General features: G+C 41.6%; 1 protein-coding gene across 7 annotated transcripts in view; it reads right to left on the reverse strand.

Annotated features, from left to right (window-relative positions):
* Positions 1–25,391, reverse strand: part of garnl3 (GTPase activating Rap/RanGAP domain like 3) — a 79,826-nt gene that overhangs the window by 40,206 nt on the left and 14,229 nt on the right. For 5 of the 7 annotated variants that reach the window (XM_048188483.1, XM_048188478.1, XM_048188480.1 and 2 more), the window contains exon 2: positions 16,736–16,805. In XM_048188483.1, the coding sequence (XP_048044440.1) occupies positions 16,736–16,805 (70 nt within the window). Of the gene's footprint in view, positions 1–8,860; positions 9,013–16,735; positions 16,806–23,199; positions 23,616–25,391 lie in introns of those variants that run through there. The other 2 variants (XM_048188479.1, XM_048188482.1) reach the window with 2 other exon arrangements.

The following is a 25,391-nucleotide window of genomic DNA, read 5'->3' on the forward strand; positions in this document are numbered from 1 at the left end:
CCAGGAGGATGCTACACCTCTCGTGGAGTGAGCATGCAACCTGAGCGGGCAGGGCACGCCCTGAGCTTGATAAGCCAGGGCGATGGCATCCACTATCCAGTGGGCCATCCTCTGCTTGGAGACAGCCTTTCCCTTCTGCTGGCCTCCGTAACAGACAAAGAGCTGGTCTGAGGTCCTGAAGCTTCGAGTTCTGTCTATGTACCGTCGCAAAGCGCGGACTGGACAGAGCAAAGCCAGGGCTGGGTCTGCCTCCTCCGAGGGCAGCGCTTGCAGGCTCACCACCTGGTCCCTGAAGGGAGTGGTGGGAACCTTGGGCACGTAGCCAGGCCGGGGTCTCAGTACCACGTGGCTGTCGCCCGGCCCGAACTCCAGGCACGATTCGTCGACCGAAAATGACTGCAGGTCCCCTACCCTCTTGATGGAGGCCAATGCAACCAGCAGCAAAGTCTTCATAGACAGAATCTTTAAGTCTGCTGATTGCAAAGGCTCAAAGGGAGCAATCTGGAGTGCTCTTAGCACCAGAGCGAGGTCCCAAGAGGGTATGGAGGGAGGTCGAGGAGGATTTAACCGTCTCGCCCCCCTAAGGAACCTGATGACCAGGTCGTGCTGACCAACAGATTTGCCATCTATGTGGTCGTGGTAAGCGGAGATAGCAGCAGTCTGGACTTTGAGGGTGGAGGGGGACAGCCTACGCTCCAACCCTTGCTGCAAGAAGGAAAGCACGACTCCGATCGAGCATCTTCGGGGGTCTTCTCGGCGAGAAGAGCACCACTCGACGAACAGGTTCCACTTCGAGGCGTAAGCACGTCTTGTAGACGGTGCACGTGCCGAAGTGATGGTGTTAAGTACCTCAGGGGGTAAGTCACCTAGAACCTCCGCGTCCCGTCCAGGGGCCAGACATGGAGTTTCCAGAGGTCTGGACGCGGGTGCCAGAGAGTGCCCCGTCTCTGAGAAAGAAGGTCCTTCCTCAGAGGGATGGGCCAGGGAGGGGCTGTCGCGAGGAGAGAGAGTTCTGGGAACCAGGTCCGGTTGGGCCAGTAGGGCGCAACTAGCAAGACCTGCTCCTCGTCCTCCCTGACTTTGCACAGTGTCTGTGCAAGTAGGCTCACTGGGGGAAACGCATATTTGCGCAGGCCCCGGGGCCAGCTGTGTGCCAGTGCGTCTGTCCCGAGTGTTCCCTCGGTCAGAGAGTAAAACAACTGGCAGTGGGAGGTCTCTAGAGAGGCATACAGGTCTACCTGAGCCTCTCCGAACTCTTTCCAGATCAGCTGAACCACCTGGGGGTGGAGTCGCCACTCTCCTGGCAGCGCAGCTCGTGACAGCTCGTCGGCCACACGGTTGAGCACACCGGGAACATGAATGGCGCGAAGCGACCTCAGATGCTTCTGACTCCAGAGGAGGAGATGGCGGGCGAGTTGCGACATGCGACGGGAGCGTAGACCACCTTGATGGTTGATGTACGCAACGGTCGCAGTGTTGTCCGTACGGACCAGTACATGCTTGCCCCGTAGCAGGCCTTTGAGGCGGCCCAGAGCAAGACGTACTGCCAGCAACTCGAGGCAGTTGATGTGCCAATGCAGATGGGGTCCCGTCCAAACCCCTGACACTGCATGCCCGTTGTACGTGGCACCCCAGCCGGTGGCCGAAGCATCTGTGAATACCACAGCATGCCGGGACACTTGTTCTAGGGGCACTCCTGCCCGAAGAAACAAAGGGTCCGACCACGGGCTGAAGGCTTGGCGGCACTCCTGAGTGATTGGCACCCGGAACGTGCCGTGTAGCCACGCCCATCTCGGGACTCGGCCGTGAAGCCAGTGCTGAAGCGGTCTCATATGAAGCAGACCGAGCGGTGTTACAGCCGCTGCGGCCGCCATATGCCCCAGGAGCCTCTGAAAAAATTTCAGTGGGACCGCTGTCCTGCCGTTGAAAGTATTCAGGCAGTTCAACACCGACCGAGCACGTTCCTCTGTGAGGCGTGCTATCTGTTCGACCGAATCCAACTCCATACCGAGAAAAGAGATCCTCTGCACTGGGGCGAGTTTGCTCTTTTCCCAGTTGACCTGAAGCCCCAACTGGCTGAGGTGACTGAGCACCAGTCCCTGTGTTCGCACAACTGATCCCGAGACTGTGCTAGGATAAGCCAGTCGTCTAGATAGTTGAGGATGCGAACACCCTGTTCTCTCATGGGAACAAGGGCTCCCTCCACGACTTTCGTGAAGACGCGGGGAGACAGGGCGAGCCCGAAGGGTAGGACCCTGTACTGGTATGCTCGACCTTCGAACGCGAACCTCAGGAATGGCCTGTGTCGCGGAAGAATCGAAACATGAAAGTACGCGTCCTTCAGGTCGATCGCTGCAAACCAATCTCGGGGACGGATGCATTCGAAAATGCGTTTCTGCGTGAGCATTTTGAACGGTAGCTTGTGGAGGCTCCGATTCAAAAGACGCAGGTCCAAGATCGGTCGTAACCCGCCGCTTTTCTTGGGTACAATGAAGTAGGGACTGTAGAACCCTGACCTCATATCGGCTGGAGGGACCGGCTCGATCGCGTCCTTCGCCAGTAGGACTGCGATCTCCGCACGCAGGACAGGGGCATCGGCAGCTTTCACTGTAGTGAAGAGGATGCCCCTGAACTTGGGGGGGCGCCGGGCGAACTGAATCGCATAGCCGAGCCTGATGGTCCGAAGGAGCCAGCGAGACGGACTGGGGAGCGCTAGCCAGGCTCCCAGAGACCGAGCAAGCGGCACCAAGGGGACCACCGGCGTACCCGCCGCGGGGCAGCGAGGTGGAACGCAGGGACGCGGCCCGGGGGGCTCTCTGTATGAGGCGGCCCGAAGCGGGGTCACAGTGTGCTGTGCAACACTTACCTGCTTCCACAGGTGGACAGAGGGAGCAGTCGAGGTTTTGTCTGCCTGCTGCTCGCTGCTGTCCGCTGGCGACAGAAGAGGTGGATGAGAGTGGTGAGGTTCTTGCCCTCCCACTGCCCTCCGAGCCCTCTTCGGACCCGGAGATAGAGGAAACTGCTCTTTTATTGAAAATTTGGGTACCGCTGGTCGTTGGGCCAGCGGCGGAACAAAAAGGGGAAACAAAAGATTCTCCACCCGGCCCTCCTCCGGGGGAAGGAGCGGTGCGGTCACCACCTCCTGAAGAGCAGTCCCATCCATCTCCGGGTCGCCCGTCCTAGGGCCGCTTGGACTTGGCCTTGCCACCCTTCTTTTTAGGGGGTGGCGGGACGGGCTGGGCACCCCGCCCGCGACCGGCTCCACGACGCCGCTTGGATGGAGGCTGCTGCTGCGGCGTGGGAGCGGGGGCGGCCGCAGGGGGGCGCCCTCGGCGACGGGCAGACTGAGGTGCCGCCGGCGGTGGGGGTGCAGCAGCTGACCGCCTCGGCAGGATGTGACTAATGGCCTCAGACTGCTTTTGTACAGCCGAGAACTGTTGGGCAAAGTTCTCGACCGCGTCGCCGAAGAGGCCGGTCTGGGACACGGGGGAATTAAGAAACCTGACCTTGTCGGTATCCCTCATGTCCGCGAGACACAGCCAGAGATGGCGTTCCTGGACCACCATGGTGGACATCGCACGACCCACTGACCGCGCCGTAACCTTCGTCGCACGAAGCGCGAGGTCCGTCGCGGTACGAAGTTCTTGTAGAACTTGCGGATCATGACCACCCTCGTGTAGGTCCTTCAGTGCCTTGGCCTGATGGACCTGCAACAACGCCATAGCGTGTAAGGCAGAAGCGGCTTCCCCACAGGCCTGATAAGCCTTGCCGGTAAGATCCGACGAGTGCTTACAGGCCCGGGAAGGGAGAGACGGCTCCCCCCGCCAGGTGGAGTTAGGGCACAGTTGCATAGCAACGGCCCGTTCCACAGGGGGTATGCGCGCATAACCCTTCGCCGCTCCGCCATCAAGGGTGGTGAGGGAGGAGGACCCACCGACACGGTTTCGGGCAGTAAAAGGTGCCGTCCATGTGCCAGTGAGTTCTTCATGCACCTCCGGGAAGAAAGGCACTGGGGTGGGGGACTGAGAACCAGCCCTTGCCACCCCGAGAAACCAATCGTCCAACCGCGAGGGCTCGGGACACGGTGGAGGATTCCACACGAGCCCGACCCTGTTGGCGGCCCGGGAAAGCATAGCCATCATTTCCGGGTCTGAATCGGGCACAGATGTCACTCCCGAAGGAGGCAGCTGCGCCGAATCGTCATCCCCGAAAGTATCAGGCTCACCCTCCGATGCAGCGATCGACATCTGGTCGTCATGGGGAGCTCCGAAGGATACGGATGGTACACACCTCTGGGGTGGTCCACCGCGTTCCCCCGGCAGCTCTACTGGCTGCGGAGTGCACGAGGGATGAGGGTTCCTAGGGGGTTGGTTCCCCGAAGGAAGCGCGCTCACCATGATCCTCAAGTCACCAGTCCCAGCGCCCGAAGCAACCCTCTGAGGAGGATTGGAACGAGGCGCCGGGACCGGGACTCCACCCCTTTGCAGGAAGTGGAGTCTCGACCGCAACTCCGCGACGGTCATCATCCCACAATGGGTGCATGACTCGTCCACAAACGCCGCCTCAGCGTGCCTTAAGCCCAAGCACGTGATACAGCGCTGGTGACCATCCCGAGGCGCCAGGTAACGACCGCATCCAGAAACACACAAGTAGAACGACATCTTTAAAAAGACGCGAACTACTCGTGTAAGCTCTTTCAGGAACTGCTCTTTCAAGTGCCGAAGCACGCAGGGGAAAGCCGCTGCAGCACAGACAGGGAAATGTGCAGCCTGTCGTGTGCACTCTCTTTGGAGATGCCGCTCTTACCAGCCGTGAAAACAGCTTTTCAGCGCTCTTTAAAGCGCACCGTACCAGCCGTAAGAACGGCTTTCACAGCTGACACACAGCTTTCTTTGCTCAGTGGGCAAAAAAAGAAAATAAACAAAAGGAGAGAATCGGCCCCGCTGCTGTGCTGTTCCACCTGCACCAGACGAGAGAGCAGTAGAGAGAGCTGGCTTGTTCCTTTCACACTCGCTCGTAGATACTACCATGTGTAGTTCGGCTCCGAAGCGAAAAGCTGAAGATGCAACGCACCTGCTGCTCATTATATACCCGCGCTGCGAGGCGAGCAGCTGATGCATATGATTGCATGCCAATGTGCATTGGCTCGTTTAGTTACACTCGAAGTAGATTGGCCTCTCTAGCGAGATTCCTATTCGTCGGTCATCCGACGTACGTCGAAGTGACCGACTGAATGGGAACTGTTGTTTCAGAAGCCATCTTTATTTTTTAACATAACTGCCACAGAATGTAACGCACAGATTTGTGGGATAGATTAAGGTATCTCAGGAGACAGAAAGTGAAGCTAACATTATATTCGGTCATCCCTTGATGCCTTCCTACTTTTGGAATCCATCCAAAGCAGCATTTTTACGCTTACGGACGCAGCCAACGTTTTCATAACTTAATAGGGATGTTAGCAAAACATTCTTCAAGCATATTTTTGTTAGCTGGGTTTGAGCAGTGGAAAACTTCAGCCTGTATTAATGTGCAGAACAGTGAATGCAGACTGACTGCAAAACAGGCAAATCAGTGGTAGGTAAAGTATTAAAAGGTTTTGTGGATAAATTTCATACTGTTTGAAAAATAGATGCAGCTGAATCAAGACTTGACATTTGCCCATGACACATGCCTATGATACACAACATCCCCGCTAATGGACACCCCAGGAATCTACTTTAAGCACACAGGGACACAATTATGTGTGTCACATGATAATTTTTTCTTTTGCTCAGTGACATTCTGTGATGCTATTAAGGTGTTTTGATAAATGGCATGAGGTTAATGATAGCAGGATAATGACAGGACAGTCTACCTAACTCAACCAAAAGTTCAAAACACACACACACACACACACACACACACACACACACACACACACACAAAGAGAGAGAGAGCAGGAAAGAGAGCAAGAGAATCAATGCTATTGTGACTGGGGATGTAGCATTGATCTTTTTAGAGAGCTTCTGTATGTGTTCTCATGCCTCACACAATAGAGCAAGAGAAAGAGAGAGAGACAGATGAGATGAGGAAAGAATATGGAGAGAGACACACATGGAGAAAGCAAAGCATCTGAATCTGAGAGGAAAACAAAAGGAAACATTTCCATATTCTAAATCAGTCTACACAGTGGAACTGAGCTTTGGGTGAATTATGAAATACCGAACAGGGTTAATATACAATGAGACCATCAAACAAAGGCCTACAATTACCATAAAATATTTTTGACCGTGGCAGGAAATTAATCACAGCAAGTTTTGTGCTACTTCAACTTTTTTTTTGCTACTTAAACAGTTTAATTGCATACACGTTAACAAAGTGTATAAACCTGAGGTTGAATATCAACATAAGCTCATTGGAAAAATGTGCCTCTATATTTTTGCGAAACCTGAAAACCGCACATGTAGACCTATTTTGTGTTTGCAAACAGCGATGACATTTTTGTGGGCGGAGCCTACCTGGTGGCAGAAAATGACAGTTCTGCAGTAGCAGTCTGTGGAAGCCACGGAATAAAAGAATAAAAAAAGTTAATTTCATCATTACCACGGTCAACTTGTCAAGGCCCAAAAAGGTGGTTTAACCTTAATTTTATGAAAAGACGAGAATACTTTTTGTGCGCAAAAACAAAACAATCTAATCTCTTCCATGTCAGTGTCCTATGCAGTTGATGCAGTAAGCACAGTGCAGCACTTCCGTGTTTACGTCAGAACGCCGACTCATTATTGGCCGGCCCCTGCGTCAGCATCACAGGCGTGCGTCATGCTGCTCAACCAATACTGAACTGCCGTTTGGACGTAAACACAGAAGTCTTCACTGTGCTTACTGCATCAACTGCGTAGGAGACTAACAGAGTAGAGAAGAAATTGTTGAATAAAGTCGTTATTTTTGTTTTGTTTTTGCACATAAGAAGTATTTTCGTTGCTTCATAAAAATAAGGTTGAACCACTGCAGTCACGTTGACTGTTTTAACAATGTCTTTAGTACCTTTCTGGGCCTTGACAGTGGTAATTAAAGGTGCCCTCGAATGAAAAATTTAATTTATCTTGGCATTGTTAAATAACAAGAGTTCAGTACATGGAAATGACATACAGTGAGTCTCAAACTCCATTGTTTCCTCCTTTTTATATAAATCTCATTTGTTTAAAAGACCTCCGAAGAACAGGCGAATCTCAACATAACAACGACTGTTACGTAACAGTCGGGGTGTACGCCCCCAATATTTGCATATGCCAGCCCACGTTTCCAACATTATAAAAGGCATTAGACAAGGGCAGCCAGTATTAACGTCTGGATCTGCACAACCAAATCATCAGACTAGGTAAGCAAGCAAGAACAATAGCGAAAAATGGCAGATGGAGCAATAATAACTGACATGATCCATGATATCATGATATTTTTAGTGATATTTGTAAACTGTCTTTCTAAATGTTTCGTTAGCATGTTGCTAATGTACTGTTAAATGTGGTTAAAGTTACCATCGGTTATTACTGTATTCACGGAGACAAGAGAGCCGTCGCTATTTTCATTTTTAAACACTTGCAGTCTGTATAATTCATAAACACAACTTCATTCTTTACAAATCTCTCCAACAGTGTAGCATTACCCGTTAGCCACGGAGCACTATCAAACTCATTCAAAATCAGAAGTAAACAATATAACAGTATACAATACTCACATAATCCGCCGCATGCATGCCGCATGCATGCCGCATGCATGACGAACACTTTGTAAAGATCCATTTTGAGGGTTATATTAGCTGTGTAAACTTTGTTAAAGCACTGTTCAAGGCAAGCACGAGCTCTGTGGGCGTGGACCACGGGATTTAAAGGGGCTGCAGCATAAAATCGGCGCGTTTATAATGATGCCCCAAAATAGGCAGTTAAAAAAATTAATTAAAACAAATCTATGGGGTATTTTGATCTGAAACTTCACAGACACATTCAGGGGACACCTTAGACTTATATTACATCTTTTAAAAACATAATCTAGGGCACCTTTAAATTGCTGTCTGTGGAGGAGTCAGACAGCTCTTGGATTTCATCAAAAATATCTTAATTTGTGTTCCGAAGATAATTTTGGATAAAATTAAACACGCTTTTAGTGCCACTCACTGGACAATTCACTTTGAAATTGTTGTGAAAACGTGCAAATAGTGGTGTAACCTCACTTTGCAGAAATGTAGCCAGAGGCGTGTTTTTCCAATGAGCCTGGGTTGTGGAAAATAATGCCACTTTATGACACAAATGCAGCGATGGATAAATGCCAGAGGAGCTGCTTCATGTGCCCTTTTGGTGAGTGGTGGACCTTTATTTTTAAAGTTTAAGGGGCACAGGTAGTAGCAGTGACATAAAACATGCGGCATTTTGTGCAATGGTATTTTTAAGAATGCGTGTTTGTGACTTAATGACGATCTCACTCTTACGTCTTTCTCTAAAACTTTATAAAACACACACATACAGTAGAAAAACAGAATACCAGTGTAGGGGAGTCACTAGTTAAAATTCAAGGTTTGGTGGTTCACGTAAATGAACAGATTCACAAAAATATATACATATTGCCCCATTAGGTAACCTCAATGTAGTTAGCTACTTTTTGTTTGTAGCTTACATTAACTGTTTCTAAATATTATTAGCTAGATTTAAAGTAGCCAACCCTGTCTGCACAATACATACACATGAAATTGTCCACTACAGTTGAATGAACTTGAGAAAAGAGAGAGAAAAAAGGAAGGGAGAATGAGAAAATAGTAAAACTAGCTTTAGTTCAGGATTTCCCTCTAACACACACCCACACATACTGTAAATGAGCTAATCATACTGACTTGATGTGTATATGCGCTGTTCTTTGCCACGTAAGCCATTTCTCACCAGAACTTCACAAAAAATCTTTGACAAGTACCCCGAACTCACAGCTAACCTTCAGACAATCCATAACTAAACTAATATGTCTTCAATATTGCTTAATTCTGTCCCATCTTTGTGAAAGTGACCCACCCACAGCATTGGACACAGTGAGCATGAGTCACTCCTAGTTCCTCATATGATAGAGCTGCAGGCAACATGTTCCACTGAGCCCAACATGCTAATTTTACACACCGCAGTCGCTCTGCAGCCAACCCTCCCTCTGCTCAGCATATGTGTGTGGGGTTTGAAGGCGTTTGGACTTGGTTAGAATCAAATTATTATAATAACAGCAATAAGTCACAGGCAGAAGATGCATACTGTGAGATGTGTATGTGTCATCATGAAGCATTATTAGAAATTTCAATACGGCCAAAGGGAGGCCCTCATGACATACATGTTTAATTCTCCGGTCAGCTATATCTGTTATTATATCTGTATCAATATAAGTTAATGCAAACAACAACCTCTAAAACTCAGGAGATCATCCTCAAGAACTATTTGTATCTATAAGAAAGTATCAGAAATTATAATTATAAACTACTAAACCGCACAGTGCCGGCATGTAAATATAAAGATCCAACTCCATCCTTTATATTAATTGTATTCATATTTATTGTGTGTGCATATATATATATATATATATATATATATATATATATATATATATAATACAATCTTATTGTTATCTTATTTTATCTGTTTGTTTATTTGTGCCTGTATAATGTGCCTGTTTTATTACTTTAAAGTCCCCCTGTGGTGAAAATCATGCCTTTCTCCACTGATGTTCTGAGTTGTTCAAAGCGTCAAACATGGTTTGTGTAACATTAGCAACATGTTATTAGCTGTTTGATAACGTAGTTAAGCAAAACGCTAATCATATTAATTACCACCATGTGTCCGACGTTTTAAAAAGCGATACCATTGTGCAGCATTTACCGCCGTAAGTTGACAAGTGGATCTTGTCTAAGCGAGTGGAGGCGGGGCTAATTATCATATTCATAGATCCATGTATATTAAATGAGGGAAGAGTTACATTCAAGCTATTTTAAGGCATTAAGATTTTTTTTTTACAACCAAAAAAAGTTAAAATATGTCATTTTGGTGATCAAAGAAGAGCTTTAAGGGATAAAATTATTGACTACAGGGGGACTTTAACACACTGGAACATGAAAGCGTTCACTAGTATTTATTTTAGCCTGTAGGCTACAAGCATTTTTGTCATTGCAACATACAGTGGCATGAAAAAGTATGTGAACGCCTTGCAGAATCTGTGAAAATTAGAATTATTTTAATACGTCCAAACGAAGCCGGAGCTTACCCTAAACCGATATTTTTTTTTCCTCGTCTCAAAAAATATCTGCGTCCACACGAAACAACTAAAACGACTCAAAACGATGTAGTATACATGCCAGACCATTATGTGGCGCTGTAATTCTGCCGCAGAAATGCACTTAAAGCAGCGAAGAAGACTTGGAGCATGCGCATAAACCTTGCGCGCTGAATACAAACTTTAGCAAAGCTTAGAAATAACACTTTATTTTGGTTCAGTAGCTTCTGCAGCATGAACGCAAGCATGTAGAGTCTCCGTGTGGACGGGGCCTAGAGGGATAATAAAAAATGCATGTTATTTTTTGTTTAGTACTGTCCTGAGTAAGATATTTTACATAAAAGATGTTTGCATTTAGTTCACAAGACAAAAAAATAGCTGAATTTATTAAAATAACCCCATTCATAAGTATGTGAACCATTGATTCTCAATACTGTGTGTGGTTCCCTGATGATCTACGACTGTTTTTATGTTTTGTGATGGTTGTTCATGAGTCTCTTGTTTGTCCTGAGCAGTTAAACTGAGCTCTGTTCTTCAGAAAAATCCTCCAGCTCCTGCAGATTCTTCAGTTTTCAAGCATTTTTGCATATTTGAACCCTTTCCAGCAGTGACTGTAGGATTTTGAGATTCATCTTTTCACACTGAGGACAATGAGGGATGAAAACTTTTGAATTCAAATATCAAGGTAAATTGTACTTAATTTTTCTGCCAGGAAACATGCAAGTATCTTCTGTTGGTTCCGAAGGGCAGTACTAAATGAAAAACAATGATATTTAAACAAAATAAGAAAAATTGTGACATCTTCATCCTGTTCAAAAGTTTTCACACCCCGACTCTTAATGCATCGTGTTTCCTTCTGGAGCATCAGTGAATGTTTGAACCTTTTTTAACAGTTGTGTTTGAGTCCCTCAATTGTCCTCAGTATGAAAACACGGATCTCAAAATCCTACAGTCACTGCTGTAAAGGGTTCAAATATGCAAAAATGCTTGAAAACTGAAGAATCTGCAGGAGCTGGAGGATTTTTCTGAAGAACAGAGCTCAGTTTAACTGCTCAGGACAAACAAGAGACTCATGAACAACCATCACAAAACATAAAAACAGTCGTAGATCATCAGGGAACCACACACAGTATTGAGAATCAATGGTCCACATACTTATGAATGGGGTTATTTTAATAAATTCAGCTATTGTTTTGTCTTGTGAACTAAATGCAATCATCTTTTATATCTTTTATCTAAAATATCTTACTCAAGACAGTACTAAACAAAAAATAACATGCATTTTTTATTATCCCTCTTATTTTATTCCAATAATTCTCATTTTCACAGATTCTGCAAGGGGTTCACATACTTTTTCATGCCACTGTAGACTCACTGAAATAATGTGCCTCTACCTACATTTCTGAAAAAAAAAAAAAAATTTGTCCCATATAGAATTTATTGCATTTTACATCTGAAATGACCACTAGATACAAATGCACGCAATATAACAATTTAACTAATATAATAGTATAATACAGGTTAATATATTAATTTCTAAATTCCGCACTTTTTTTGTCATCTGTAATTCGCAATAAATATTAATTTATCAATAATATCCATTTCTGATAATCCCAAATTTCTATAGTCACACGTTTGTCACGTGGTCATGAGAAACAGATGTCGTTCCCTCAACATAGGATCTCGAGGAAACAACATAAGGATGTTGTTACCTTGATAAAATCTAGGTAACAACACATGTCTTGTGGCCACGACATATATATCATCTCGTTCCCAAGAGTTAATAAGTGAATCGAGCATGTGCCCTTCTGGTCACCGTATATGCTGTAGACATAACCAAGCAAACGTGGCTACAATGCTTCTTTCTCGATTGAAATTGAATAATAATTTATTTACTCCTATCAATTGCTCAATCAGGTGCCATAAAAAAGAAAAAAACAAGACCTCTTCATCTGGTTAGTTTTTGAAGCTATTTATAAATGTCCATTTAAAAAGAGCTTTAAGAATGAGTGACAATCAAACAAAGTTCCAGGAAGGGAAAATCCTCACATAAACTTTTTTTTAATGCATACAAAAGTAAGAAATATAATGGTGAGTGACTGAGAGACCGAAATTGAATGAGGAACATTGAGGCATTAAAGAGCTCATACAGCAATGTGTCTGAATGGAGAAAAGGTGATGAAATGAAAGAGGGACAGTGAAGCTTAGTACTGTTTGTCTAGCTATCACCAGACCAAGCTCAATTTAAAATTGAACATTGGTCTGGGGAGTCTGTATGTATTTTCTACTGCACAAGAGGCGTGATCAGCGAGCATTATTCACGGATAGTCCTTCAACCAATCAGATCAACGATCCGGGTGACGTACTTTGCAGAGCGACGCTAAAACTCCAGACAGGTTTAGTTTGTATTGGTTTGTAGCATTGATCAGTGGTTTGCAGAAGCAGCAATGGCACCGAGCGATTTTTGCAGGTTGTGCAAAAAAAACATGAAAGTGAGTGGTATTTACACCCACTCGAGCGATTTGTTTGCTAAACTAAAGAAGTCATTCGGCGTCGTCGAGAGGTTAAAAGGAACTGGACTGATGGTCGTGCTTGCCATCGCTTCTCTATCGTCATCGTGTTATACCCGCCAATAGCGAGCAAGGTGGATAAGCCAGTCTGTGATTGGTTCCCGCAAAAGTGTAACAGAAGCAGTAGAAATGAATGTACGGGTTTCCAGACTGAGTTGCCGGGCGAAATCAAATCGCCGGCAGATCAGGCTGGGTTCACCCAGTCTATAGTTCTGTGTCACTCCATATCATTTCTGTTCCTCAAAATTTCTTTTGGGATTATAAAGGTTCTCCAACACATCTTCAACCTGTATACAGGTGTGCACTGTAGGTCAGCTGTGTTCTCTCCATCTTTGATGTTATCTGCTTTCACGTACATCTGAGTCCTGTCATAGACTTTAGTGATGCTGCTGTTATGACAAAGCATTTTCACCTGCTCTCTTTGAAACAAACATTTCCCGCTCCTTCATATGCGGATTACAGATGATGCAACAAGCTCTGGTAACAAGAGCTTGTTAATGTTAATCCCAGTTTTTGAACAATCAATATACAGTATATTAACCCTCAAACATGGATGAGAGATTGATCGTGTAAGTTTAGAAACATTGGATATTTACAAATTCTGTTACAAACACTATATAAAGCATGCATATTGCTGGAAGCTGCAGTAACAACCATAGACACTGAGGGGGACAAGTCCACCCCAATAATTAGATATAGCCAAATTGCCTCCACCAATATTTGATATTATTGATGTTACTGTCCTTCACTCCATTACACACAACTCGTTGTAAGGATGCTTCGACTTTCAAAAAGATAGGGATGGTCAATCAAATCAAAGAAGAAGTGCTTTAATGTTCGCAGACGCTGAACACTTCAGGTTTAACAGTAAAAGAGTGTAATGTAAGAAGTAGCTAAACAACTACCTTTCTGGACATCAAAAGATCTATGTGTGGATCAGATACCCTCGGATTTCATCAAAAATATCTTAATTTGTGTTCCGAAGATGAACAAAGTTCTTACAGGTGTGGAACAACATGAGGGTGAGTATGACAGAAATTTCATTTTTGGGTGAACTTACCCTTTAATATTTAACTGTTTTACAATATAAATGACAGTAATATACAGTGATGCAACCTATTCTATACTATACTAACTTTTGTTTTGTCAAATCTCACTGTTTTGAATTGAAAATAGGCTATACAGTACCATTTACGTAATTATTTTAATGTAATTAGTAACTGAATGTTAAAGACAAGAAAAATTAACAGCCATGATTAAGAGTGAATGTGAGCACTTTAAAATAATAATAATAAAAAAATATAAATAAAAATTACCATTACATTTTGTGACATTTGTCTCCCTCTCCAGTGTTCAAGATATGGTTACAGCCTTGGATGGAATCATATTTTCTTGGTATCTCATTGAATATGTTAATTAAGTAGTCAACCTTTGACATCACAGTCCCTGCATGCAAATATATCTACTTCCATACTATAAAGTATGCAAAAAACAGTACGTCAAATGAGCAGTATGTCCAAAGTCAACACTGCTGATGCATTTCGTACAGATTGTATTCATACTACACACATGCATATGTTACATACTTTATTAACAATGGAGAAGTCATCGAATGCAGCACATATTCTGGTTTCCAAAAATATTGCATTGGCTGTTGATCAATGATCAGGTCCAATGTCTTGTTTGGGTTTGCTATGATTATAGGTTGCAGAGTTTCTAGATGATGTCTAGCCACTTCTAGAAATGGTTGATCGGCATGTAATAGCATCTAAACAACAGTCATGTTTACATTAGGCTAACATTCAGTAATGAGAGGATGGAGCACTTGGGAAGCTTTTAACTTAAAACCCTTACATAGACATACACACATTACATACTTCAACCCTTACATACACACTTTGCACTTAGAGGTCATAAAATCACCTATAAGAGGATCCCTAGAGCTAATGCACTTACATAAACCAACTGAAACATACAGCTAGCCAGCCATGCATATAGAAACTGCATCTAAAGCATCAAGAGCATACACACTTTGGTTCTCAGGTTGCAGCCTATGAAGAAGTATAGTCACAAAATGTCCCTATAATCATGCTCTGATTATAATTCATATAGTCTGTGTGTAATCTGTAAGGCTATCTTCCTTGTGTATGTTTGCACAGTATAATTGTGTAATAATGTGACGAAGGTGGACAATATGTATATTTTTTCCTCATGATGATTAACACTATTAAATGCAAAACACACACATGCAAGTGCAAATGTAAAATGATGCAAACACTGGCATAAAAACTGTAATAGAATCAATTAGCAGTATAATATAATAATTGATATAACAGAAATACGCTGTCAGACAGATAAATACACAAAACAACCAATGATTCCAACCAAAATAAGAGACTTACACACATTCTGGAATAATGAATGTAATTAAGCACAGCAATCATTCGAGAAAAAGAGAGAAACAGTACAAGCACGTTTCTTAGTAACTCATCCTAATTTAATAAGAGAAATGCGGCAAAGCAAAACAAACAGTAAGAAATGGAATAAAAACAAAACATTCAAATGACAACATAACAAATGTAAATGTGGCATTACTTTTTTTTTTTTTTTTAAATAAACTGGATATTTCTTGCTTTAAATTTACAACGGATATAAGAAAGGGGTAATGTGCAATCAGATGGTCATTACGCAAAATAAACCACAACAGAGAGAAGAGGGACGCGGTGTGAAACATATTACACGGTTACTTACTAAATAAATAAACAGACATGAAGTATTGATTTGAGTTTAAATCATTTTATTTTGTGAAAAGAAAGAGCGCATGGAGTGTCCAGGATCGACCTTTCCATGTTTATTTTTGTGGTAATGACTTTCTGAATAATTATGTAAATTCTTAAAAAAATACACGGACATGAAATATTGATTTGAGATGACAATTGGAGATGTAATATTTTACTGCCTTGTAGAAACTGTGAAGAAACAGAACACATTCACAGTATTGGTCAGTTTGCCCTGGACAACGGTCATTATTCAGAAATATCAGAATAAGCGACTGACCAAACCAATCAAGTATTACAGAGCGCAATCAATGTAGGTACTCTTATGCAATTATGCTACATTTTCTACACAACCCAAAAAATTCTTACCAATATTAATGTCAAAACATCATGGTCACTCAATCATAAAAGCTAGTTCTGTTCAAAAATCTGGGAAACAGCAAAAACAAAAAAATCCAAATGCTAATATATTCTAAGATTCATGTATGTTTTACAAAACTTAAAAAAAATTTACATTAGTGGTCTAAGACTTTTTGACACAACTGTAGCTTTAGATACTTAAGAACAATGGCACATGCGGCAACAAATGCCCTTCTCTCTCCTTTTTTCACACACATTTATATTCTCCATCTGTCGTGCATGATAATGCATGTGGTTTTGTGACATGACTCTATCTGACACAAGGTCACCCATTTCATTCCACCCACAAACCTCTTGCACGTTTCACATAGGAAGTAGTATCTAGTGTGGTATTAAGCCACTTCCGTGCAACAACTATCTAGGAGAGACAGACACTGCTGAAAAGTAACACACCCACACCGACTCAATACAGCACATGTGTTTGACCAGTCAAAACACTCATAAATGATGCTGACTATTTCACCTATTGCAATGCTCATGGTATGGTGAGATGATATTTGAGTGAACGTCATCTCAATTTAATTACAAAGATGTACGAATCACATTTGACATAACAGACTGAACCACAGATACATGTAGCTTCTACATTCACAGCAATGCACAGGCCAAGAAAATAGATTAGAAGGAAGAAGAAAAAGAAGAAGGAGGAGGTGGAATATGTAAATATGTACAGAAGAGCTAAAACATGACAGTCCTCACCAGTTCAACTGATCCATAGTGTTTTCGGCTGAACTCTCCTCTCCTGCACCCAAGATCCTCTGATGCTGAGCTGCAAAACAAAGCGTATAACAATTCAAACTGATTTCATGATTTTTAATAACACACAATACGATCTTTTCATTCTCTTGTAAAGAATTATTTGTATGTTTTACACTTTTAAGACAGTCTTATTGTAAATGGGATTCCTTACAGAGAAATGCTTTGCTATTTGACTCATCATATGTGAACATACAGAAACAGCATTTTAGTTTCAATACCAGAAACCTGCATTCCAAAAAGTAGAAGCCCTGGCCTCTCCACCTCACAACCCTGTGATGTTGCAGGTTTTTTGACTTTTTGAGTGAAATTGTTTCAGATTATTAGAGCGAGAACTACATGCTCAGTGACTCAGCTGACAACTAGACATCACACATGTTCCCAAAACCTCAATTCCAACCAATTCACAGGAAGACCAAAGAAGCACTAAAGGTGTGTCATTTCTGTGCCACTATTATGATGAAATAAAATAGCAAAAATAGTACTGTTTTCAAACAGGTTTTCCAAATTTCCCCCAACAAAAAAGGATAGACCACTAGCACAGAACTACGCATCACTTGCCCTGTCAAATCAATGCAGGTGCCTTTTGACAGCAATAAAAATGTTTATAAGCCATTGTTTCCAACAAAAGCGTGTGCATTGCTTTTATGGAGTTATATTACAGTTGTATAATTTCCAGCTATCACTGCAAATATTAACTAGCTTAAACAATTATATGAAATACACACATACACACACACACACAGGTTTGTTTTGCTATCAAAGTGAGGACATTCCATAGGTTTTTATACTATACAAACTGTACATTCTATCCCCCTACACTACCCCTACTCCTAAACCTACCCATCACAGAAAACTGTCTGCATTTTTACATTTTTATTAAAACATTGTTTAGTATGTTTTTAAAGTTATTTTAAATATGAGGACTCATTAAATATTTACGTCGTAATACCAGTGTAATACTCATGTCATTATACAAATTTGTGTCCTCATAAATCACAAAAACGCACGCACACGCACACACACGCACACACACACACACACACACACCAGGGCAGGTACAAATCTGAACTACTCTCCTGATTTGGTACCTAAACCTTAAGCCCTGATACCATTGGTTGAGCCAATGTCAGGTTAAGATGCTGAAACAAAAAATCCATCATAAGAGCAACAGTGTTTACTTTTCAGAGGCATCAACCTACAGATGTCTTATTTATAGATGTCTCTGTATATTAAACTGGGATATGAAAAAGTATTTTTTTTTAAATACAAACCTCAACTTTAATAATGCTGTTGTTTTAGCAAATTACTTGTGACTCTGGCTAAGTGATATGAAGTACTCCTCAAAACTATTTTCTTTTTCATAATATTTGCTTTATCGAGGACAACATCTCCTCTGATTGAGGTTTAACAATTTATATGCTGAGCCACATGAACGCTTACATTTATTATAGCCATTTCACTTCAAGTGCAATGCAAATAGTGGATGTGAGCAAACACATTTCCTCTATGTGAGGGCTATCATTATGTTTCCATTAGTGCAGAATGCAGCTTAGAATGTCTTTATGGACAACAGAAGAGATACTGCACATGCATGCATACGATATATATGTTATAACCAGGTGGAATCTTCAGACATTGTTTGCATTTTTGAGCTGATTTTTATGGATTTAAAGGTGCCATCGAATTGAAAATTGAATTTACCTCGGCATAGATGAATAATAAGAGTTCAGTACATGGAAATGACATACAGTGAGTCTCAAACTCCATTGTTTCCTCCTTCTTATATAAATCTCATTTGTTTAAAAGACCTCTGAAGAACAGGCGAATCTCAACATAACACCGACTGTTACGTAACAGTCGGGGTGTACGCCCCCAATATTTGCACATGCCAGCCCATGATTGAGGCATTACACAAGGGCAGCCAGTATTAACGTCTGGATGTGAACAGCTGAATCATCAGACTAGGTAAGCAAGCAAGAACAATAGTGAACAATGGCAGATGGAGCGATAATAACTGACATGATCCATGATAACATGATATTTTTAGTGATATTTATAAATTGTCTTTCTAAATGGTTCGTTAGCATGTTGCTAATGTACTGTTAAATGTGGTTAAAGTTACCATTGTTTCTTACTGTATTCACGGAGACAAGAGCCGTCGCTATTTTCATTTTTAAACACTTGCAGTCTGTATAATGCATAAACACATCTTCATTCTTTATAAATCTCTCCAACAGTGTGTAATGTTAGCTTTAGCCACGGAGCATAGCCTCAAACTCATTCAGAATCAAATGTAAACATCCAAATAAATACCATACTTACGCGATAAGACATGTTGCATGACAAACACTTTGTAAAGATCCATTTTGAGGGTTATATTAGCTGTGTAAACTTTGTTTATGCACTGTTTAAGGCAAGCACGAGCTCCGTGGGCGGGGAGCGTGAGCATTTAAAGGGGCCGCAGCCGAAATCGGCTCATATTTAATGACGTCCCAAAAAATTAATTTAAAAAAATCTATGGGGTATTTTGAGCTGAAACTTCACAGACACATTCAGGGGACACCTTAGACTTATATTACATCTTTTAAAAAGACGTTCTACGGCACCTTTAAATATAGTAAAATCAAATACTATAGATAAACAAAGACGGTGCACTCCTATTAGTTATGAATGGTAGACACTGCAACGTGCCAATATTGCGGAATATGTCCTGTCTTCTAAAGTAAAGTAATTACATCACTGCAGCTGCTGTTAGAAGCTCCGGTTCCAATCGAAACCTGAGATTCACGCTTAGGACTGCACATGCTCATTAGCTCGCATAGCCTTTAAAATATGCTTTTTAATGCTATTTGAGCATAAGAAACAACATTTATGGGTCAGTTCACGTCAGATTTTGAGATTTCAGGATTCCCCCAATCAAATCAAAAAGACTTGGTCTTGGATGTAACCTTGGTCTAGGAGGCGTTGCAAATATGGTCGCCGAGTGAATAGACTTTCCTTGAAAGGGTAAAATGTGTTTAACGGCACTCTTATTTGTATTATGAAATTAGCCAAAATATTTATTGAAGCATTAGTTCACTTTCAAATGAAAATAAGCCCAAGCTTTACTCACCCTCAAGCCATCCGAGGTGAATATGACTTTCTTCTTTCTGATGAACACAATCTGAGATATTTTATTAAACATTCTGACGCATCCGAGCTTTATAATGGCAGTGAACAGGGGTCACGAGGGTGAGCTGAAGAAAGTGCCTCCATCCACATCCATCCATCATAAACGTACTCCACACAGCTCCGGGAGGTTAATAAAGGCCTTCTAAAGCGAATTGATGCATTTGTGTAAGAAAAATATCCATATTTAACAAGTTATGAAGTAAAATATCTAACTTCCGCCAGACCGTGCCTTCTGTATTCAAGTTACGAAGAAAGCGTAAAACTCGTGCAGTTCACAAAGCTTACGCTACATCCTACGCCTTCCCTATTCAACTTGTGGAAAAAGTGTTATGTCAGATCATAGTGTTAAGTGTTATGTTCAATTAATCGAGGTTTTGATTTTAATCGTCCAGCCCTAGAAGGCAGTCTGGCAGAAGTTAGATATTTTACTACATAATTTGTTAAATATGGATATTTTTCTTACACAAACGCATCACTTCACTTCAGAAGGCCTTTATTAACTTCCCGGAGCCACGTGGAGTACGTTTATGATGGATGGATGTGGATGGAAGCACTTTCCTCAGCTTATACTTGTGACCCTGTTCACTGCCATTATAAAGCTTGGATGCGTCAGGATATTTATTAAAATATCTCTGATTGTGTTCATCAGAAAGAAGAAAGTCATATACACCTAGGATGGCTTGAGGGTGAGTAAAGCTTGGGCTAATTTTCATTTGAAAGTGAATTAATCCTTTAAATTAAAAAAATAAATGAAATACTGAATTCTGCAGATCCTGTGTAGTCATGGTTATATATAATATGTTGAAATTGCAAATGCACATGCATTCTTTGATTATATAGGCTAGCTTGAGAAGAAGTTTAAACATAGATGCCTCATTTCCTATGCACCTATGCAGTCAGATGGGGGAAGGGAGATGGTTAATTGAAAGAGGGGGAAAAAATGAAATGAGGTAAAAGGTCGACTTCAGAAATGGCCTCATAATCCTGTCAGAATGACCCACTGTTGAATTACAGTCAGTTAGGCATATCTTATTTGACTAAGAGCATTTAAAGACCAATGTGATTTTGGAGAACAAGTAAAAGAAAGGAGTGGCTCATCATTAGATGATTTATTGTGGCACGGGGCTGAAAGAAAGATGCTTTACTAAATTCAGAAGAAAGAAGTCACAAAAATGAGATTATTTTTACGAAAAGAAATCCAATAATGATGACAAAAGTGCGCCGGCACAGGATTGTGTTTGCGATTATGATGACAGCAACAGCATGACATAATTAGCGTGGCCATTACCCTCTGGTGATACTGAGAAACCAAATACGGTCAAGTTTGTTCACAGTAATCACTCCTGTTATGCATCTTCAATAATAATTTAGTCATAATGATCTGGCAATGATATCATGTTTCCAATGATGCAGAGCTCAAAGACTCAGACATTTTCAGACCGCGCATCTCTGATGTCTTGCCACATGACCAAAGAAAAGGTTACAAGTGAAGCTGCCACAGACAGTCTGACAACGAACATCTGACATTGCAATCATTAAGAACAAAATTGCCTCGAGCTCCAACTTTCTTATTATGTGCCAACACTGTTGCAGAAAAAAGCAATGGCATTGTTAAAACAGATTAATATAATTAAGCCAGCACTAACTGCAGCGAGAGTTCAGGGAACTTGCCTTTTGAGAATATGTGATAAAAGTGCATAATAGAGATAAACACATACAAAGATATCAGTGCTAAAGAATGTAAGAGAAAATCTCTTATTTTAATTGAAAGATGAACACATTGCAGATATACAACTTGAAGCATTTTTATGGCATTTGTGGTGATAATTCAGTAGCAGGCTAGCTGAAATATGAGTCTATATTACATTAATTAGCCTATATGGAGAGTTCTTAGTAGCCTATGTGTTGCATTGTTGAGGTAACACATGATCTGACATTCTATGCTAAGTGTGTGGGTTTGTTTTGTAAAAAAAAAATACTGTTGCTGTAACAGATGTGTGATACACTCCTGCTGCCTATTTGGGACATGTCAACAGGTGGATTTGTGCTTTTTTGTCCTGTAGGCCTACTCACTGGAGGTTACATTATGTTGTCATGTAAATAATTGCAGAGTGACATCACACTCACCTCAAATTACCGCAGATTCGCTGCGGTGTTCAGGAAAACCGCCTGCTATGATTGCGCATGCCTCACTGTCACAACACAATACCATGACAAGAAATACACTATATAACGCCTTAAAATGAACAGCAAATCAGTTTTTAGGTAGTTCCTGTTTTCTTTCATATTTTAATCAGAGGAAACATCACGTTTACAGTGACACCAGTCACTGTGGCGCATGGATGTCCATTCTACCGAGGCATTCGCATGAATAATTTACTGTTTTTCCGCACTAGTATATCCCACTACACAGTGGGAAAGTCTAAAACATTGTGTTTCATCACCACTGAATCCTATAGGATAAGACAAAACAGAGTTTTCCTCCTTCCCAGCTGAATTTAATCTTAACACTTGCGATGCAAAGACTTGTGGACTAGTATGTACAAATATTACTGCGGTGCTGAAGAGAAATAAGAGCGCAGCTGCTTCTTAAAGGGACAGTTCACACAAAAATGAAAATTCTGTAATTCACTCACTCTCTTTTTGTTTCAAATCTGTATATGACTTCTAAACACAGAATGAGATGCTAGACAAAATGAGCTCAGTCACCGCTGACTTTCACTGCATATTTCCATACAATGAAAGTGAATAGTGACTGAGACTGTCATTCTCCTTTGCATCTGACAGGAAAAAAGTCATACGGGGTTTGGGACAATATGAGGGTGAGTAAAAGATGACAGAATTTTCGTTTTTAGGTGAAGTGTCCCTTTAAGTTTACTAGACCGCGACATTATTAAGACACACACACACACACACACACACACACACACACACACACACATACATTTAACATAAATAAAATATAAGCTTCAAATACCAGTTCGTAAAAAGAAAAATGAATGATTCCTGTTGGAATTGCATGTTTCCAATATCCGCATCCAATATGCTGATTGATCACTCCTGGGAGGGTGCCGCTTGTTGCACGTTGAAATGAGATGTGTTGAGTATATAACCCCTGATACTGCTGCAATGACTGTGTCAGAATAACCTCCACAAACTAACATCTGCTTTCAGATATCTTATTTTAAATATCAGTACCTATAAACATGAAATACAGTAACTGAATGCTTTACCGTTGGTTGAAACTCAACAGTTTGTTCGCTGCAGGGTCTGCAGCGCTCATGGCCCCATGCGATGTTATTCTCTCCCGCAGTCCAAGTTCTTCTGTCCCTCGCCTTTTTTCTTAGTCTACTCTTTCAAAGAGACAGATTAGTAACCATGATTCTCCCTACAGCTGCCCGTGCTGCTGTATCCCTTCATTGCGTTGCCTTTTTAGTAGCCTAGGCTATTGGAAGTAGCGCGTTTCTGCCGGTCGCTTTCTTAATGCACCTTGATGGACGCAGTGGTTAGATTCACATGGACACACCTCGCACGTAACTGAACATTCAAGAAACAGATTCTCATGGACTGGAGTCCCCTCACGGTCGCGCGCCGTGCTCGTGACAGAGAAAGTCAGGTGGGGAGCTTGTTAACTGCATATTCTCTTTACGTTGCTAAAGCAGTAGACCCGTTGCAAAATCATAAAAGACGAGAAAATATTGAAGCAGCCTGTGAATAAGCAGCAATTGCAACAACACATAATAAGGGTAACACACACGACACTAAATTAATGCTATAAACCAAATAACATAAAATCAACATAGCACTCCAATTCAAACAACATTGCTAAAAAACTTTTAAATAAAATCCAAATAAATGTGATGTAATTCTCATACTAAGGCGACTCATGCATAATTTCTATATATTAAAAACATAATTTTAACAATAATTTACCATAAAAGATTATATATTATTGTTAAGTAAAATATAGATTTTATTTTTCTATAACAAAAAATACTTCTTTTTTCACAAATTACATTTTTAAGGGATTCTGGAGTTAACCAATTAATGTGCAGAGATAGACAAGGCTGGTTTCTCGTCTCTCTCTCTCTCTCTCTCTCTCTCTCTCTCTCTCTCTCTCTCTCATACAAAAACACTTGGTGAAATATTTTAATTGGAATATTTAATTGCCTTTGTGGCAAAGTGATTTAAAGGGTGAAAGATTATTATTAATCGAGTGCATTCACTGAAATGCTGAGCATCTTTTTATTAGCAAAATTTCCATGTCTGTTAGTTTTGCTGTCAACATCATTTTGAGGCATTTACACAGGCACTGCCTATGGTGTGCTGAACAGCATGTAACGCTACCCGAGACCATCATGCTGTAGAGCCAGACAGCTTCTCATTATGACACTCATTTACATTAGATTCAGGCTTGCATGATTTTCAATAATGTCACAATTGGTGACTGTGACTTACAGCTGCTTCATCACAGGTAAAGGAATAACTGTTGTCACCAGCTCTGTATGCAAACACATTATGAAGTGAGTCCATGCAAATGATGGTATTTTTTCCACTGGGCTTTATTTCAAAAGGCAGATCATTAGCCATATGTGTTTGCATGCATGTGAGATGTGAATGTGTGCATGTTTTGACATCTGTCTCCAAGGACGCTGCACACTTTGCATTCACAAAATGGACTGAGAACAACAACCGCTAATGAAAAGCATTCCTCCTGCGCTGTTTATGTGTTTCTAGACAGTGTTTTTTGCCCTTATGATCTCATAACCTTCATTTTTCTTTCCACTGCCCTGGGTCTATCCATAATCCTCCTGTCTAGCACAGAAGTGAGGGGCGCAATGAGGTCATTGTTCACACAATAACCTTTTCTTCTCATTTAATCTCTCTCTCTCTTGACTCACCCTCAATGTCTGATGATGTCATACAGTCAGACACATCTACATGCCTGTTCTGTTCATTATACACCTGCAGAGCATGTAAATGTTTAAATGCTAGAGAGTTAGCGAGACCGAGAGAAAGGGGGTGAAAGACCCCCTGTGGTGAAAATCAAGTTTTTAATGTTGTTTATATGTCTATGTGGTGTTTTTAATATGCTTTAAGACAAACCATGTGAAAATTCATAAGTCAACACCATTACTGAATATTTTCTCTTTAAAACTCCATTAAACAAAAGACATTCTCAGAAATGTGGTTTGAAATCTCCGATCTTTCTTATGTCACAAACTACCTTGTAACCAATCACGTCAGGGTGTGGGCAGTCTTTAGCATATCATTAACTATGCTGTGAAGCAGGGGAGTCTCAAGAGAAGCCAGGTTATCTTGAAATATTTTACTGTTGATATGAAAAATCGGGTACTTTTAGCAATAAAGCGGGTGAATTATGTATATGATGTATATTACGATGTTATGATGAACTTTCTCCATT

This window comes from Megalobrama amblycephala, linkage group LG4, assembly GCF_018812025.1.
Source record: "Megalobrama amblycephala isolate DHTTF-2021 linkage group LG4, ASM1881202v1, whole genome shotgun sequence".
Classification (NCBI taxonomy): domain Eukaryota; kingdom Metazoa; phylum Chordata; class Actinopteri; order Cypriniformes; family Xenocyprididae; genus Megalobrama; species Megalobrama amblycephala.